The 18,178-nt window shown below is 43.4% G+C and overlaps 1 protein-coding gene across 1 annotated transcript in view; it reads right to left on the bottom strand.

Moving 5' to 3' along the window:
• SSB (small RNA binding exonuclease protection factor La) overlaps nt 1–18,178 on the bottom strand; it is a 24,365-nt gene extending 6,187 nt beyond the window's left edge. Inside the window, exons 1-11 of the mRNA XM_054971103.1 lie at nt 18,105–18,178; nt 13,162–13,236; nt 12,377–12,480; nt 11,434–11,608; nt 10,209–10,316; nt 10,019–10,119; nt 8,678–8,749; nt 8,540–8,582; nt 6,446–6,586; nt 4,335–4,521; nt 3,181–3,303 (exon numbers count right to left, since the gene is read on the bottom strand). Of these exons, the coding sequence (XP_054827078.1) occupies nt 3,181–3,303; nt 4,335–4,521; nt 6,446–6,586; nt 8,540–8,582; nt 8,678–8,749; nt 10,019–10,119; nt 10,209–10,316; nt 11,434–11,608; nt 12,377–12,480; nt 13,162–13,227 (1,120 nt within the window). The 5' untranslated portion in view covers nt 13,228–13,236; nt 18,105–18,178. The remainder of the gene's footprint in view (nt 1–3,180; nt 3,304–4,334; nt 4,522–6,445; nt 6,587–8,539; nt 8,583–8,677; nt 8,750–10,018; nt 10,120–10,208; nt 10,317–11,433; nt 11,609–12,376; nt 12,481–13,161; nt 13,237–18,104) is intronic.

The raw sequence follows: 18,178 nt of genomic DNA, 5'->3' as shown, positions 1-18,178 counted from the left end.
GAAAAATCCATCTCCTCATCCTCAAACTTTTTGTGTGTCCTTCTGTGTCCTTTTTGTTATCTTGTTTTTACTGTCTTCTTTCTTTAAAAATACCACATATTTTTCTCATCGGATATGTTTGAATATAATTCCTGCACTATTCACCTCTAATATTTCAACACAATAAATTAATGCAATATAACAGTAATCTAAAAAAAATTACTTAAAAAGAAACCAATCTGCTATAGTCCTTCAAAAGGCCCTTTGGATATTTAGATAGTATAGATATTTAGATATTATATTAACTATTCTTCTATCCCAATAGTAACAGTGAACAACAATAACAATTATTGACTGAATATTGATTATAAAATTAATGTTAGTATTAAAACTTGAAAAGTAAATTGATATTTATTTGGTTATTATTCAATTCAACACAATAGTCTACTAACTTCACCCCTTTTTTCTCTTCTTCCTTCTGTTCTTTATTAAATTTCTTAAGATTCTTCAAACACTTCATATTTCACTTATAATTTTCAAAATAATATACTAAATCTATTCTAGTATTCCAATGGATAAATATATTGCAAATGTATTTCAAATTTATTCCTGAAGTACTTAACACATATCCTGGAAATTCTAAATCATTAAAGTTCACCGTAAGTTCAGAAGTTCAATTCTATGTCTAAATATAATGCAAAACTCAATCAACAAAGGGATGTTGAGCATTAACCCACTTTATCAGTTACTGGTAATCTACAAAAAAGAGGTTGAAAAAATTGTTGCTTTAATCCACTTTATGAGTTATTAAAATATTTGTAATCCTCAGGGGAAAGAGTGGAAGAAAAATTTTAAAAAATTAAAAAGATCTCTATGTTGTAATCTATTATCTGCTTAGTATGGTTCACTGTAATCCCTTATTCACCACTTAATATGGTTCAACAGTAATATGTACTTCAAAATCCAAGGGGAGCAGGATTGCAGACCATGTAGAACAAAAAAACCCTGTAACTGCAGTTACTTTTTAAAGCACCAAATGTCGCTGTAATAAACTACAAAGCAATCCAATGCACTCCAGTGTGATCCAGTTGTAGCTGCTTAGAATAACAAACCGCATAGCAGGATAATGGCGACAAACCTTTCCACAAGCCTTGTCGATCATCTCTCTGTAGCAATTATTAGATAAACAATGTTTTTCTGAAGGATTTTAATGTTCTTAATAGATTTTAGTGGATTTTAATAAATTTATAAATTTCTGCATAGAAACACATTGCCTTAAATTCTATTGGTGCTTTTAAAGAGGCTTATTTTTCCAGTCTTATCAGAAGCTTTTTGAAAGCCATTTTCTGAATGTGTGTTCAAAGCTATGGGCTCTCAGAAGCCTTTTTACTCTTTTCCTGTTTATCAGAGAGCCCCGTGGCGCACAGTGGTAAGCTGCAGTACTACAGCCCAAGCTCTGCTCACGACCTGAGTTCGATCCTGGCGGAAGCTGGGTTCAGGTAGCCAGCTCAAGGTTAACTCAGCCTTCCATCCTTCCAAGGTCGGTAAAATGAATACCCAATTTCCTGGGGGTAGAGTGTAGATGACTGGGGAAGGCAATGGCAAACCACCCCGTAACAAAAAGTCTGCCAAGAAAACGTCGTGATGCGACATCCCCCCATGGGTCAGTAATGACTCAGTGCTTGCACAGGGGACTACTTTTACCTGTTTAGCATTAGATCATATCACAGAAGTTGTTTGTAGTCAAGATTATAGTTTACATTTCAGCTGTGTATTTTTACAGCAGCCTCTCAGCAGTCACTTAGCTAATTGTGAACCATACTGAACAGATCTCAGTCTTTGCAATTATGAGAGCGAAAACAGAATGGTTTCCAATTGGCAAGGGTCTCAGACAAAGATGTATATTATCTCCCTATCTGTTCAACCTCTATGAAGAGCATATCATAAGGAAAGCTGGATTAAATCTAGAAGAAGTTGGAGTAAAAATTGGCAAAGGACCATTAACAATTTGAGATATGCAGATAATACCACATTACTGGCAGAAAATAGTGAAGGTTTGAAACAATTACTGATGAGGGTTAAAGGAAAAAGCACGAGCAGGATTACAGCTGAACATCAAGAAGATAAATGAGGACTTACACAATTTTAAAGCTGACAATGAGGAAATTGAAATTGTCCAAGATTTTCTATTCCTTGGCTCAATCATCAACCAACAGGGAGACTGCGACGGGGAAATCAGAAGGAGATTGAAACTTGGAAGAGCAGCAGTGAGGGAGCTAGGTAAGATCCTTAAAGATGAAATTGTCATTCTGGGGACCAAGATCAAGATGATCTAAACAATGGTATTCCCCATTACGATGTATAGATGTGAAAGTTGGAAAATGAAGAAAGCTGACAGGAAGAAAATTGATTCATTTGAAATGTAGTGCTGGAGGAGAATTTTGCAGATGTCATGGATGGCCAGAAAGACAAATAAGTGAGTACTAGATCAAATCAAGCCTGAATTCTCCATAGAAACTAAAATGAAAAAACTGAGGCTATTGTACTTTTGTCACGTTATGAGAAGACAAGATTCTCTGGAAAAGTCAATAATGCTAGGAAAAGTAGAAGTCAGTAGGAAAAAAGGAAGACCCAAGACAAGATGACTTGACTCAATAAAAGAAGCCACGTCTTCCAGTTTGCAAGATCTGAACAAGTCTGTTACGGATAGGATGTTTTGGAGGTCTTTCATTCATAGGGTCACCATTGGTCAGCGGCGACTTGATGGCACATAGCAGTTTATAGACACTTCAGAAAGATGTCTAGCAGCCCAGAAATCAAGCTGCTAACTGGAATGCCATTGAGAGCGGGTTCCTATATTGCAGTGGATTCAGGCAAAAAGACTGTGGCTGGGCCAAGGTCACCCAGTAAATGGAGTGATGATCTGAACCAGGTGTATCTCCTTAAAGTCCAGCACTCTAGCTCCTATATCACACTCACTCTTGTTATACAATTAAGTTTCCCACCCTCCCACAATTACACAAATGTGTTCCTTATCCCCGATTATTGTTCCATATTAGGAAACAGTGTTCCGATTCTGAAAATTAAAGCATCAGTAAGAGAAGCAGCATCAGGCACTTACTCAGCAATTCTTTCAAACAAATGCCTTTCAAACAAATGCCTATTGAGCAATGACTTCTAATACAGGAAATGATGGCTTACCTGTTGTACTATTGTCTTCACCCTCCTCTTCATCTTCACTCTCAAATTTTGTCTTCTTGCCAAGGAATTTAACTTTTTTGTCCTGTGCACCCCGAGCCCCTTTGCCACCTTTTCCTTTACGACCTGGAAGAATAGGTATACGTAAGGTCATCTGTGCTTTGCCCCATGGCTTACTGCAGCTTCCCTTAAATTGGGGAGCACTCAGTGGCTACTTGCACGGGCTGATGAACCATCCTAGATCAAGTCCCACAGACAGAACTTCCACACAAAAGGCTTCACTGACATGCACATTCAGCTGCAAGTAGTCGAAGTGATGAGAAACTAAAGGTTTGTGTGAAGCAACCTGGAGATCCATACCACCATCCCTACCACTAGAATACCCCTAAAACCATCTACCCAGGCTACATACCTTCACAGCCCCAGCATAATTTTAAACCATGCTGGCATCCCATACTTAGTAGGATTTCTAGCATTGACTTTTCCCCTCTCTGCCCCTTCTGGCCCAAACTAGTTTATGGAGTGTGGTTCTTCCAGGCTTCCATCTATGGCCCACTCAACACAGAGTTAAGATGTTGCCTTTGAGCAGTACTGTTCAGAGGATGCTATGGTCCCCTTTCTGGCGTCATGGCTGGTCGCTGTTGAAGGATCTGTCCTCCATGACTATCTGATCCCCTTTTAAAGCCATCTGTGCTGGCAGCCATTAGTTCACCCGCTGATGCTGAATCCCCACAATTTAATTACCCGTTAGTAAAGCTCCAGAGGAGTTAGTCGTGTTAGTCTGTAGTTGCAAAATAGTAAAAAGTCCAGTGGCAATTTTAAGACTAACCAACTTTATTGAGGCATAAGCTTTTGAGAACCACAGTTCTCTTGCATCTGACAAAGAGAGCTGTGGTTCTCGAAAGCTTATGCTACAATAAAGTTGGTCAGTCTTAAAGGTGCTACTGGACTTTTTACTCATTAGTAAAGAAGGGCTTCATTTTGTCAGTCCTGGATTTATTGCCCATCTGCTTCATTGGGGGTCCCCACTCTAATGCAAATGGACCTGCCTGAGCCAGAACCATAACTGCACCTATTCTTTGCCCCGGCACCTCCCTGGCAGATCTAGCTTCTAAGACAGGCAGGTTGGGAGGTGGTGGGAGCTGGGGGTGAGTCACCTCTTCCTTTCTTCTTATTCAACAATTCTTGCTGTCCCTCCATGATTTTCTTCAAGGCTTCTTTTGCCACGTCTCCTTCAAGCACCTCCCATGTCACGTCTTTGGCTCGCAGCTGCAGACTCCCATTATTTGCTTCTTCGGCTTTACTCAGGGCCTCCTTTGCACTACACTTGAAAAGGATAATGCCCTGTACAAACAGAGAGAGGTCTGAATCCGCTAGTCCTAATCCACTTTCATCACATTCATTCTGTAATGCTCCATTTCCGCTAGTCAACCGTGGCTCCCCTCTGCCTCGCCGTCTGAAACAATGGCTACTGCAGTGACTGATGGTTAAGACAATGTGGGTCCAGTTCATTGAACATTCATCCTATTGTTCTGAGAGCGTGCTGCATAGTAGCCCCTTTTGTTTTCACTGTCTCTTTGGCTCGGTGGCAGAGCATCCGTTTGGCATGCAGGTCCCCTCTTCAATCACCAGTATCTCCAGTTAAAAAGGACTGGGGAGCAGATGACCGAGACCTGCTGCGAGTCTAACGATACTGACCTTGATTCAGTATAAGGCAGCTTCATGTGTTCAAGAGCGGGGGGGCGGGGGGCACTGCCTGAAAAAAGTGGTACCTTATTTTTTCCCCTGAAGATGGGAGTTTGGCCTTTAGCACTAGGAGCTGATTAGAGAAGGAAGTTAACTACAAACTGTAAGTGATTAGCGCAGAACAGATATCCATAGATCAGATGAGGGTCCATGGCCAACCTGCTGCCAACTGAGTCCTCTAGAATTTGATACTAAGTTCTGTGAAATACTATTTGTGTGGCAATTTAAGAGTTTTAACTTCCCAGTGAAATACCTCAAACTAGGTTCTAACTTTGTAAGTTAGGAGAACAAGACAGAATTCAGTTAAGTTATACATGCCTTGATGACCTCCTGGCTGGACTACTGCAACGCACCCTATGTGGGGTTATCTTTCAAAAAGTCACAGACCACACCTGGTCCAGCAGAAGGGTGCCCGATCGACAGGCAAAAACTGCTGTGATCATAATACTCCCCACTCTGATCCAGCAGAAAAGCTCATGGAAGGACATTGTTGATGCTGCTCTTTTCCTGCTGCCCCTTTTCCTAAGCACTCTGCTGTTTATCTCATCCAATGTTCTCTGTAGGTCAGAAAAGCCTTGAAAATAAAATACACTACAGTATGGGAAACTAGGTTTTTAAAAATCTGCTTTTCTGCTAGATCCCATCTATTGGGTTCCACTTTGTTTTTGGGTTTAATTTAAAGTTTTTGTTTTGACTTGTAAAGAGCCCTAATGGTACAATGCTATACAGAGTTACTCCCGTCTAAGACCCCTGGGCTTAGATTGGAGTCTCTCTGCATAGGATCGCATTCTCAGTTACTTGGGACCAGGATTCTACAAGAGCCCCTTCTCTAGCACAAACATACACAAAGAGCAATGGTAGAGCAGCAGTTCAGTGGCCCACTGGCTGCATGGTATACTGCCTTGGCAGCCACACTGTGATGTTGGAACACCTTTCCCTGCGATATACATCCAGTCCTCAGTCCCTTTTCCATTTCCATAGGCAAGGAAAGACCATCTTCTTTCAACAGGCTTTTAGTCTGATGGTGGGAATTTATGTTCTTGTTGGCCAACATTAGCTGTTGCAGGAGACGCAGTTTTAGTTTATTATGCATTTCTGTTTATAGTTTTTGATCTTCTGATTGTTTTTCTTTTATTTTCAACAATAGTGCAATCCTGTGTAGAGTTATTCCACTCCTGCACCCATGGATTTCTACGGGCTTAGTTTGGAATAACTCTGCATAGGATCGCACTATGAGTGTGCAACTGACAGGCAAGCTAGCATTTTAAAACAAATGTCCAGAACTTTTTCTAGAAAGCTAGAAGGACAATTCTTTGTGCTCCACATTTTGCAAGTCATTTGTTAGGGAAAAAAATAATCAGAATAATTTGTCACTGAACTGCCAAGATGTTTGTTATGACCGTATTAACCACCTTTTTTGCAAAGTTTAAGACAAATAAAATGTACATATATTAAAGTGGAAACGTTGCCTCATTTGCTTAATACATCTTTTTTCAAATATTACAAGTAACCCATCTCTGACCTCTTTTGCACCTCTGACAAAGTCTATCCATTTAATTTCACCATGATCTGAGAAAACTGCATGGAGATCTTCTCGGGAAGTCTGATCTTCAAGGTCTCCAGAAAATTTCAGCAAGCATCCCTGCTTCTCCTCCAGGGATTTCTTTTTTTTTTTAATTTAAAAAAAGCAAGAGAAGGAAAGAAGACAACTCCTGTTAGATAGGACAGCCTTTATATTCTTGAAGATTATTGGGGTGAAATCGAGTTTCTCTGTTTTTAGACAATACATAGTTAAGACTACCTTGAAACACAGTACAAAGCTAATGTAGGAGGCCTGAGTGGGGGGGGGGGTGAGACTCGAACAAAGCCCCCTCCACCCCGAGGCTTGCTGGGTGAACTGAGCCACACCCTCTCTCAGCCTAACCTTCCTCACCGGGCTATTTTGTGATAAAAGGGAGGGAAGAACTGTATCCCACTTATTTCCTTGGGGGCCGAATGACAGCTGGACAGTGTTATAACAGATGGGACCCTTTCATCAGCTCACCAGTTCCTGGGTGCTGAATCATTCAGCACTATTAATTGCTGCGTTTCTGGAAATGTGCCTTGGCTGCAAGACTTCTGCCCAGAAGCTCTCTCATTGTTTAAGGACACAGTCATGTGCTTTTGACCCCCTGCAAGGCTTAATATGGATCCAGTTTTTATAACGTGCTCCAGTAGTGCAGCTTTACTTCAGTGCCATAGATAACATCTCTCTAGATACAGCGAATAAAGCTCAAATGCTTTGTAACCTCAACTTTAGAATGCCATTTGTGTGCTTTGAATTTTCTTTCAAACTCAGAATTTTGTACAGCCTTCCTGTACATAGTTTCATTAAATCGAAGACTGGTAACTTCCCCAGTTGCATAGGATGCAGGTTCTTACCACCACACCATATGAGAACGGGACCAATTCTTGAAATTGTGAGCAGACCATTTTTTAAATTAAACACTGATGATGGAGGGAGAGTTAGAACCCAGTTAAGTATAACTGTTGTACTTACTCTCAACTAAAGAGCTACATTCACTCTGTGAATTCACAATTGCTCCATAAGATTTTGCATAGTGACTTCCACCTTTGTTAGAATGGCCTTTTATGTAACATAGCCTCCTAGCAACCAAATCACACACACTTTCTCCAAACCTCCTGCAAACGCAGATTCCCAAAAAGCATCAGGTAAAAAAAACTCTTATGAATTAGATACTCAATGATTAATTTATTTTAAAAAGGGGTGGAGTGGGCATGCAGAGATGCTAGTTTATCCAGAAATAGTACTCTGATCTGGAAGTCCACCCCAGACTGTAATTTCTAATCACAAGGGGGACTCTTCCATACAATTCTGCTTTACAGCACTCTAGCTGCCTTAGGGGCAATTTAATCCACATATTCCATTGCTGAGCCTTGGGAAAGATTCCTGTTGCTAGTACAGAGCTAAATGGCCTACTTAACTCTTGCAGTGATCGCCTGCGTTTCTTTGAACTGCTAGAAACGACAATGAATCAACATTCCTTAGTTCAAGCGTTCTAGAGTAAATAAAACATTCTGGCGTCTAATGCACAAGTTCCTGAGAACTGATGTTCATTTTGATGTACCCAGCTGAAGTATCTGATCCAATGTTTGCCCAGAACTTCTCCCATCACTGCCAGCAGCCTCGAATGCTGCTCCAGGGAATGCCTAGGAACTGTTGTGAAGACTGATTTGGACGTCTGCAGTTCACATGGGGCAATCATTGAAAAGTGCCCCATTCTTCTACTGGTGGGATTTTTTCCCCCATGGGATCCAACTCAAAACGTGCACTTGCAGGGGAATAATTTTGCAGTATGAAAGCACAAGTTTTTTGCACGTGTGCTATTAAATCTCCGTTCTGAGCATTTTCTCCCCCTCTATGTCAACTTTTAATTGTAAAGGAACACAACTCTAAGGCATGTACAGAACAAAAATGCACAAGGTGTGTTGTAGTCACACATGCTACATACATGCAATTCCAAGTTTTCCTTTTAGAGAAGCCCTGACTGAGGTCTGAGCAAAAAACCAAACACTGCAGCAATGACTCCAATTAATCAAATCAAGGATTATGTACCATTTCAGCATCTTCAGCTTGCTTCTGTTTCTCTTCCTTCTCCCTGTTACAAAGAGATCGCACAGCCAGTCAAGCAACCTTCTGCCAAATTCACAACCAATCAAAGATGCTCTTTCAATATGCAAAGTCGCAGCTTACTGTTTGGCCTTTGCTTTTGCTTCCAATCTGTTCCGTTTTTTCTCATCATTCTTCTTCGCAAAGTAATCATCCCTGCGCAAAGGATGACCTAATTAAAAACCAATTTGGGAGCTACTATTTATATATGCAGTAACTATCTGAGATGTCAGCCTAGACAGGGGTTACCAACTAGTGTCGACAGGCATTCTCTCATGCTAAAACTGGCCATCGGTATCTCTAAGGCATGACTACGCTCCACTCCCCACCTTCTCCCTTCCTTTCTCAGACAGCAGTTAGTGTAAAGTGTAAAGCACTGCAAAGTTGTAGAAGATAGGAAGCAGAAAGAATACTAAACTAATTTTCTGGCACTTGTTAACATGGGGCCAAAAGAAGAGAGTCCTACAATACAGCTCCCACAACAGACATATGAGCAAATCTATTATAGTTTGGCTGCCTTTGTCAAAGGAGGAGGACAAGATGGTATAACCTATGCAATGAAGTAGATGGAACTTCTGAGACAGGGAAGCAAGACTCACAATGCCCACTCAGTCATGAAGCCGACTGAGCAAACTTGGACCATTCTCTGTCTCTCAACTTGGTTTGTCGTAAGAAATTAAATGGTAACAAATGAACTGCATCAAAAAAGGACACCGGAGTGTTACACACTTCAGTAATGTACAGCAAAGTTTTCAGAATAATTTTTAAAAACATTTCTACATAGGATGCCTTCCCAGGGCTCAAAGCTCACGCATCCATTGAGGCAGGTCCGGCAACCGCCTCAAGCGCTGAGGTGCCGGAGGGGGTGCGCGCTGCGGAGCTGGTGGTGGCAGCACTAGCAGCTGAGCAGGAGGGATGGGAAGCTGCCCGCATGCCACCCCGGCTGCCTGCCATGTCTGGCCCGCAGCTGCTGCAGCCTCCCAGCCCTCCCCTGTGCTGCCACTGCCAGCACGCGCTGTGGGCCAAGCGCAGCAGATGTCCGGGGCAGCGTGCAGAGCAACAAAGCGGGAAGGCTGGGAGGATGTACACGCACCTCCCCAGCCACCCGCCACGCCTAGAGCCCAAGCGAGCGGCCACAGCGCAGGGCAGTCTGAGCAGGCAGCCTCCCAGCTGCCTCGCACCGCTGTCAGTACACAACTGTGGGCCAGGCACGGCAGGCAGCTGGGGCAGTGTGCGGCAACCGAGAGGGAGGGTTAGGAGGCCACCCGCATGCCATCCCAGCCACCCGCAGTGCCAGTGGGGCCAGCTCCAGCGGCATGATGACATCACACGTAGTGATGTCATCATGCAGTCCAGGTGCGCGCAGCAACAGACCTGCCAGGGCTATACCAGAACACTAAGGGCATCGTTTAAAGTCGTACTTACTTGAAAAGCACAATTAGTTCTGTATCATTGTATTTTTGGCCTGGAATCTCCACAAACTGCCTTGCAGATTCAACACTATCGAATACTGCAAATATCGAACCCTGATTGAATCAAGGAGTAATAAGTTAGATCAGTGGAACATTCTCAAAGAAAGCTCATCCTTGGAAGAATTCTGTTTAAAATCAGTTACCTTAAAGGCTTTCTGGAGTGTCCTCCTCATCTGAATGTTTTCTACTTTGCCCTTTTTATCTAGCCATTCCTTGATATCATCAAGAGTTGCATCTAACGGGAAGCCTTTCTGCAAAACAAGGTTCGGAGAAGTTAAAGAGTTTTCAAACACACGTACACACACCCCACACACAGAGACAAAAACTTTAAAGAAGGCCACTAATTCAGGGACAGTCAGATCATGTTATACCTGGTATAGTCCTACTGTAGCCAACGAGAACTGGCCCGTTATTTACTTCCAATGGGCTACATGTTTTTCTGCATTACCAACCGCCATGCTGCACAATGACATAATTTATCTGTTGCAATGTGACATTTTGAGAACCTCTGATTTCAAGTTTGCAGACAACAGAGGCATCAGTGCAGGAAGAAAGTGTAGTTCCTTATGTCTCCTTCTGGCAAAGAAAAATGGCGCAAACTACGCAGAATTAACAAGAACAGGTAGATCTGCATATTTTCAAACTGCATAACAAAGTAAAAGTATACAAACTAAATTTTAAGATTTCTGGGTCAGTAAGACCTGAGGTAACTGTGAACCAGTCATCTTCAAATTGTGTCTCATCTTGTAATCCTGGGGTTTTCTTAATGTGCTTCTTCCCTGAAATGCAGCTCCCCTGTTCTCACTAGACTTCTCCCATGATGCACTGGGCAACATTCTGGGGGAATTCTAAGAACTCCCAGAGCAAGAGTAAAGTTCAATGAGCAGGGTTGGATCTAGGGTTGCCGGCATCCCGGGCAACCCTAGTCCGACCCCTCATCATCACGCAGGGTGGAGTGGTGGAGGCAGCATGCGGGGTGGGAAGCCGCCTGTGCCATTTGCCTCTCCACAGGACAGGGGGCAGCTGGCTGCCTCCTGTCCTGCAGGGCAGGCAAAAGGCAGCATGGCTGCCAGCGCCATTTGCCCGTCCTGCGGGGCAGCCAAATGGCGCGGGCGGCTTCACAGTCCCCTGCGCTGCCTTTCGCCCGCGCTGCTGCCCGTGCGCTCCCAGCAGCTACGAGCTGTTCCTGGCACTCCCTCCCTGGCAGCGCTGGGGGCAGACTCCCCCCCCCAATGAGTATGACTTTAACAGTAACTGAATTCATGGCCTAAAACACTCCTTTGCAAAAATATAAGGATCACCAGCACAAAACAAGATTCCTGAAGGCAAGTCTGAAATAAACTAAAGAAGAGAATCATTTTCACTTACAATATACACAGATCTGCTTTTAACTGCATTTTTGTATTGTTCAGTGACTTCTGGCAGAGGTTTGTCTGGAGATCTTCGTATTTTAGTTTTGTCTTCACTGACTTCCATAAGCCCTGCCTTTGATTTTCTTAATGCTCCCACTATTATATCAAAGTCTTTTGTAAGGCGATTTAACCTAGGAGAAGTTGCAAGATAAAGTAGCTGAGGATTTTTTCAAAAATAAAACTCAGATTTAAAAAAAAAAAAAAACACCAGTTCTCTAAATACAATAAGAAAACATAAAGGCAACACTTGCTCTGTTAAAACCGCATCTATGACCCTATCAAACATTCACGTTAGTCTTTTTTCCCCTCGGTCCAAAAATAAGCTAGGGGCACAAATGTGTCTTTTGAGATCCAGTATTATAAATACAACACAACAGGTCATGAGTTATTATTTATTATTGTGCAACTTTATTTATAGTTAGACACTGTTTGCAAGCAGCATGACTTTCCATGTCATGCAAAAACAATGACCTGCCAATAATGTTCAGTCTTCGCTTCTGCCAGGTTCAATTTACTAGTCTTCAAGATGCTTAACATCTTTGAATGTGAACAGAGACCTCTATACAAAAGCCCTTTACAACCAATCCCTTTATTAGATATATTTTCTGCAGTATAAGTGGCACTGGGGGGTAGTGAGGAAAACCATGATCACTGGCTTTAGACTGTGCTGAATAAAATTAAGTGTGAGTTCATTTCAAACAGACACTTTTTAATTGTTATACCACAGTGACAAACCCAGAAATTTAATTTAGATGCATTATTTTTAAAAGGTCCCATTTAAGTTTGGAAAAAAGTAAAACAAATCTGTCCTGCAAGACTGCTGTGCCACAGAACAAGTTCATTCTTCCCTCCCATGAGGTTATGACCCCACATTTCACATAAGGACACACAAGATTTACCTATTAAATTTGATTATTATTTCTAAAGGCACCCAGCCATCATCTAGCTTGATCTTCTCCTGCAGAAACTTGTCTCGTGGTAGGTTGTGATCGCCAAAATAGTACTGCAAAATCAGTTGGAATAACACACATATTAGCACCAAGCAAAAAGACCACTGCTACACTTACCCAAGTAGCTTGTTTCTTGTCTCGCAGCTACTAAAAATATTCTTGATTTCTATCTGCATTTATTCACGCAAGAGAAATACCCAGCATTACAAAATCTGCATGGTGCATTTCTCTTAATTATAATGGAAACTGATAAAAACTGAAGCTTGGAAAGTAGCTAGGTAGTATGTATGGATTCCAACTCTAAGGGAGACGACGACATCACTCCAAGAGTTCAATCTTGAAGTCCAGCAGAAAAACAAACCTCATCTAGTAGATAAAGTGACACCTCCCACCACTGAGCCTATCTGTATTTTATTGCTACAGGAAATATTCATTTGTACTGGCTGAACACATGTTGCATTAGTGCTCAAAAGATGTCTAGTGCCAAATTTGTAATGTGGAGGTTACATTTAAACCACCACTGAATAGATCTTTCCCATTTCCCCCTTTCTACTGCACCCTCCATGACCACCCCCCCCCCAAGATGCTGTTCTTTCGAGCTGCGGGGGATTTCAGGGGGAACTTGGAGTGAGACTGCCCCTCCTTGCATAAGTAGAAGAGCACTTCCCCTTCTGGAAGAAACCTTTGGATCCTATCCTAGGTATTCTACAAACATGAAACATTAAAAATCATACCTCAATTTGCTGGCAGATTTTCCTTTCCAAATCAGACATATTTTCACTGTCTCCATTTTCGGCCATTTTCACCACCTACAATCAGAGCAGCATTTACTGCTGTTGTAGATTTTAAGTTGTCAAAAACATTTTTTCTAGCAGGTAACCCGGGAAAGCATGCACCGGACACGCTCCTGGTGGGGTGCGATGATATCACTTGCTAAAATGACAAGCATTCTCCTGCTCTTTGCTGGGGCCAATTTTGGCCCCAGAAAATTCAGAATTAGCCCCATGCAAAGCAAGGAAGGATGCTTGTGGCCAGCATGATAATGACACTTCTCGGAAGTGACCACTACACACGAGGTACAAGGAAAGTGCTAGACTTCCCCGCCCCCACCGGCCACTGGGAGGGTATAAAGACCTGGCAACCCTATTTAGGAAGTTTTGCAATAAGACAGCACTGTTTGTGTTTCCATTTAAACATTCAAATGTTAGAGGCCACAAAGTCATGACTTGTAGGTCCTTTAAAAAGAGGTTTTAGAGAGCATGCATGTTAACGTTTTGCTTATTTTTGATACCACCCTGTAATGATTTACCCTGTGTTTAAACCTTTGCCTTTGGATGTTTAGTTCAGCTTCTCCTTATGTTTCCTTAAACTTATACCACAGAAGACCCTTGGTCCTAATAAATACTCCTTATATTTCCACTCACAGAGAACTTCAGGTGTTCTCTACTTTACCCAAACTTATACCTCAAAAACACCTTCCCTTTTGTTTTTGTGTGACCTTTATATTGCTGCCTCTCTGTCTTCCTCAAAGGTTTTTGCTGCCTCCACAGGCTTTTGTCTTCAACCTCTTTGGTTTAACTGGTAATATAGGAGGACTTTTTATAGATAGTAGTTTGACAAAACAGTGTGCGAGGGTAGCTGTGAGGTAAAAAAAAAGGATCTTTTTTTCTTAAACAAAAATAGAATTTATTTATAGGTACATAAACATGAGTTTGGATAAGCATATTGGTTTCAAAAAAGTTAAACTTTTCAGTTTCAAATAGATTACATCTTCTTAAAGGTATATTCACAGACTCAATCACACAGAGTAATTTTCCACACAAGTCTTCACTAACAGAATAAACTCTTTTCTGATCCACATAGACTTACGGCGATTCCGCACACGTTAGATAATGCACTTTCAATGCACTTTATCAATCGTTTGAGGTGGATTATTTGTTCCACGCACAAAAAACTCCGTTCCAAATGATCTATAAAGAGGATTGGAAGTGCATTATCCAACGTGTGCGGAATCACTCAGAGATTCACTCAGGCCTTTCCACGTAGCTTGCCTGACCTAGATAGATTAATCTCTCACTCAGATATACACAGAATGCCCAGGTGCATACACAGTTTGTCTAACTTAGATAAAAATTTTCAAAAACACCATACAGCCAATTCAGGCTCCACTCAGCTTCCCTGTTTTGCCCAGAATAAACACTTTCTCTCAGCATACTCTCTCAAAACTACAGGCCACTCAACCCCCTAGGGTACAGTACAGTCCACTCATCTGTCCGGCCCCCCTCCTTTCCACAGAGGCCTACATTTAAACTCACAGTAAAAATGTTAAAAAAAAACCCACATTAGAAGCAGAAATAAAATAATCAAACATATGCAAAACATGACAAGGCAGCTCAGCCATCTCGCTCAGAAAGACAGCTTGGAATACATCAGATGATTTTGTACAGAGAAAGGTTGGGAAAGCAGATGAGAAAAGGGGTCAGTCAAGCAGCACATATTTAAGAACATAAGAAGAGCCTTGCTAGATCTGACCAGTGGTCAATTTAGTCCAGCATCCTGTCTCACACAGTGGGCAACCAGTTACTCTGGAGGGCCAACAAAGCATAGAGGCCAGTTGCCTCCTGGCACTGATATTCAGAGGTTTACAGCCTCAGAGTTTGGAGTTTCCCTTTAGGAATTGTCAGAGGAATAGTATAAGGTTGGCTGGACTTTTCCACTTAGCACGTACTAATGTGCATGGTGTGTACAGTCAGTCCCTAGCCAAAGCAGGGCAGCTTCCTTTCCGTGCTTCTTATGAGATGCATTTGGCCATGACTGCAGTATTTATTTGATTTCAAGGATCACGGAATCATAGAGCTGGAAGGGACCCCAAGGGTTAGCTCGGCCAACACTCTCTACAATGCAGGAAACACACAGCTATCTCCCCCTACCCCCCAGTGACTCCTGCTCAATACCCAGAGGAAAGCAACCCCACCCACCCCGAATCCTGGGACAATCTGGAAAATTCCTTCCTGACCTGAAAGTGGTGATCAGCATTACCGTGGGCTCATAAGAAAGGGCCACAAGAGCCGAGCACTACCTCACCCCCTTCTTGCCCGCCCTCTCACAATCTGCCTAAGTTTATAGTGACTCACAGAATCAGCATTGCTGACTGATGGCCATCTGGCCTCTGCTGTAAAAGCTCCAAAGGAGAGCCCACCACCTCCAGAGGAAGCCTGTTCCACTGAGGAACGACTCTTACCATCAAGGAGTCTGTTACTGTTCCAGCATTCCCTCAGCTCCTTGAACTATACTGTCAGACCATTGGTCAACGTTGTCAACTCTGATTGACAGTCAGTCTCCAGGATCTCCGGAAGAAGTCTTTTCTCACTACCTACTACCTGATCCTTTTAGCTGGAGATGCCGGAAATTCAACCTGGGGCTTTCTGCGTGCCAAGCAAGTGCTCCACCACTGACCCACAGCATCAGTGTAAATATGAAGGCAGGGCTAAAATCAGTAGATGGGACCCTTGCATGTCAAAGAGAGGTTCGGGTGCCATGCTGACAGCCCAGCCAGCCAGTTCACTGCCTCTCATTTGTACTGCACAGCATATTCATACCCACTTGAAGTTTGAGGTGATACAGCCCAAATGCAAATTGACCAGCTCACTCAGAACTAGGTCTTAGATTCTAGCATCTCCTGAAAGAATCACTGTGAAAAACATCACAGAGTGTTTTTTTTTTAAAGTCACTAGAGTCTCTCCAAGAAACTTCACAGATCAGCTTTAGAATCAGACATTAGCTACGTTTCCCACCAGGTAGAAGAGCTTGCATATGTAACAGAACACAATGGTGGGCCACATTGTACCACTTCAAACTGCAGATGAACACATTTTTTTAAAAAAACCTTTCCCCTAAATAAAGATGTCCCTGCAAGTATAAAGCTAGCTCACCAGGGAAAGGAATGGGCACCTCTAAGATGTTTGTTTTCAGAATGATGGACTCTGCTTATTTCTAATACCGGCAAGCATTTTAAAATGGTATCCCTCCGCTGCAGCCTGAATGAACAAAAATCTACTCTATCACCTCAAGACTACTACCTGCCTCCAAAGCAAGCTGCTGTAGTATAGTGGTTAAGTGGTTGAGCTGCGGATCCCTCTGCAGGTTGGAATCCCACTTCTGCCCTGAGCTCAGCAGGTGGCCTTGGGTGAGCCACTCCTCTCAGCCCTATCTGTATCATAGGGATAATAACTACACTGACTTTGTTCACCACTCTATGTGGAACACTAATCTGTCTAGAAGAGCAGTATGTAAGAGCACTTATTATTTGACCCAATCACCACAAACTTCTGTTTTCATATCTGGAAAGGTCATACCCTAGAAACTAGGTTGGTCTTCAACATGCTACTGGACTAGAATCTTGCTCTCCAACTGCAGACCAACACAGCTACCCACCTGAAACCACTCACATAACCACTCCATTCTCACAATAAGATCTCTGCTGCTGGAGCGTGCCTGAAGTATGCAGACTAAATAAGCTCTTACTACAGCAGTGCAAAGCAGGAGCCATCCGGAGAAATCTTGGATGCTCACCAGCTTAGTCACTTTCCTTCAGCAGAACAGAAAAAGTGTGAGGTAGAAGTAGTAGCTACGGAATGTTCTCAACGGAAAACGAGGGGAAAGAGCTCAGGCAAAGGAATCACTCCACTTCTCCTCCAGCTCGTTTTAGTAAAGAAGGTGCCATCTGCTATTCACACAAATCTGCACTGCCCCTTTCCCCATTTACAACAGCAGGAGGGAAGGAAGGGGGAATGGTAGGCGAAGACATCTGGCTTTAACAAGATGCGAGTCCAGTTGCAACTCTAAGGCACAACGGGACCCGAATCTCGCTCCTCCACTACAGACAACACGATCGAAAAGAGTCCAGTAGCATCCTTAAGACTAACCAACTTTACTGTAGCATAAGCTTTCGAGAATTACAGTTCTCTTCGTTAGATGCATGATACATCTGACGAAGAGAACTGTGATTCTCGAAAGCTTATGTTACAGTAAAGTTGGTTAGTCTTAAAGGTGTTACTGGACTCCCTTCGATTTTGCTACCACAGACTAACACGGCTAACTCCTCTGGATCTATGACTACAGATAACACGGCCACCCACCTGAAACCGGCTTTCACAAGTCTGCATTACGTTTTCCCTATACTCCACCCCGGATATGCTATGTTCGCCCCGCTTAGCACGTGGGAGCCGGGGGCTGACGCTTCCCCACTGTCTCAAGACTATCCCCCACCCCTCTGCTCCCCCAAAATTGCACCAGCGAGTAGCCTTCGGCCGCCGTGCTCAGCTCCAAGCCCCCATTTAGCTCAACAGCCAGCCCCCTCCCTGGGCTAAGTATTGCGTGCCCAGGTCCCCATTTGCCTCGCTCTGCCTCCTCCGCCCAGCGACCCCAGTCGGTGTCGCTGCACTGTGGTGCGTTGCATGCAGCATCCAGGCAACCCCAAAGGAGCCCTCGGAGCAACCCTCCTCCGCCCCGATGCCTCCGTTTCCCCCGAGGAACCTCCACGTGGGGCCGGCGGGAAGGGAACGGGAGGCCTCCAAAGGCGCCAGAGGCGCTGCAGCGAGCCGCCTGGGAAAGCCCCGCGCGCCCAGAAGCCGCCCGTCTTCCCCGCGTCCTTAACGCGCACCGGCTCGACACCCACCGACAGGCCGCGGCGGCGCTTGCTCCGCTTCTCCGAAGGCCGCTCTCCTCTGGCGAGGAAGCCCAGCAGCCTGT

The sequence above is a fragment of the Eublepharis macularius genome, chromosome 2 (assembly GCF_028583425.1).
Source record: "Eublepharis macularius isolate TG4126 chromosome 2, MPM_Emac_v1.0, whole genome shotgun sequence".
Classification (NCBI taxonomy): domain Eukaryota; kingdom Metazoa; phylum Chordata; class Lepidosauria; order Squamata; family Eublepharidae; genus Eublepharis; species Eublepharis macularius.
This window is presented reverse-complemented; position numbering and strand designations above follow the sequence as displayed.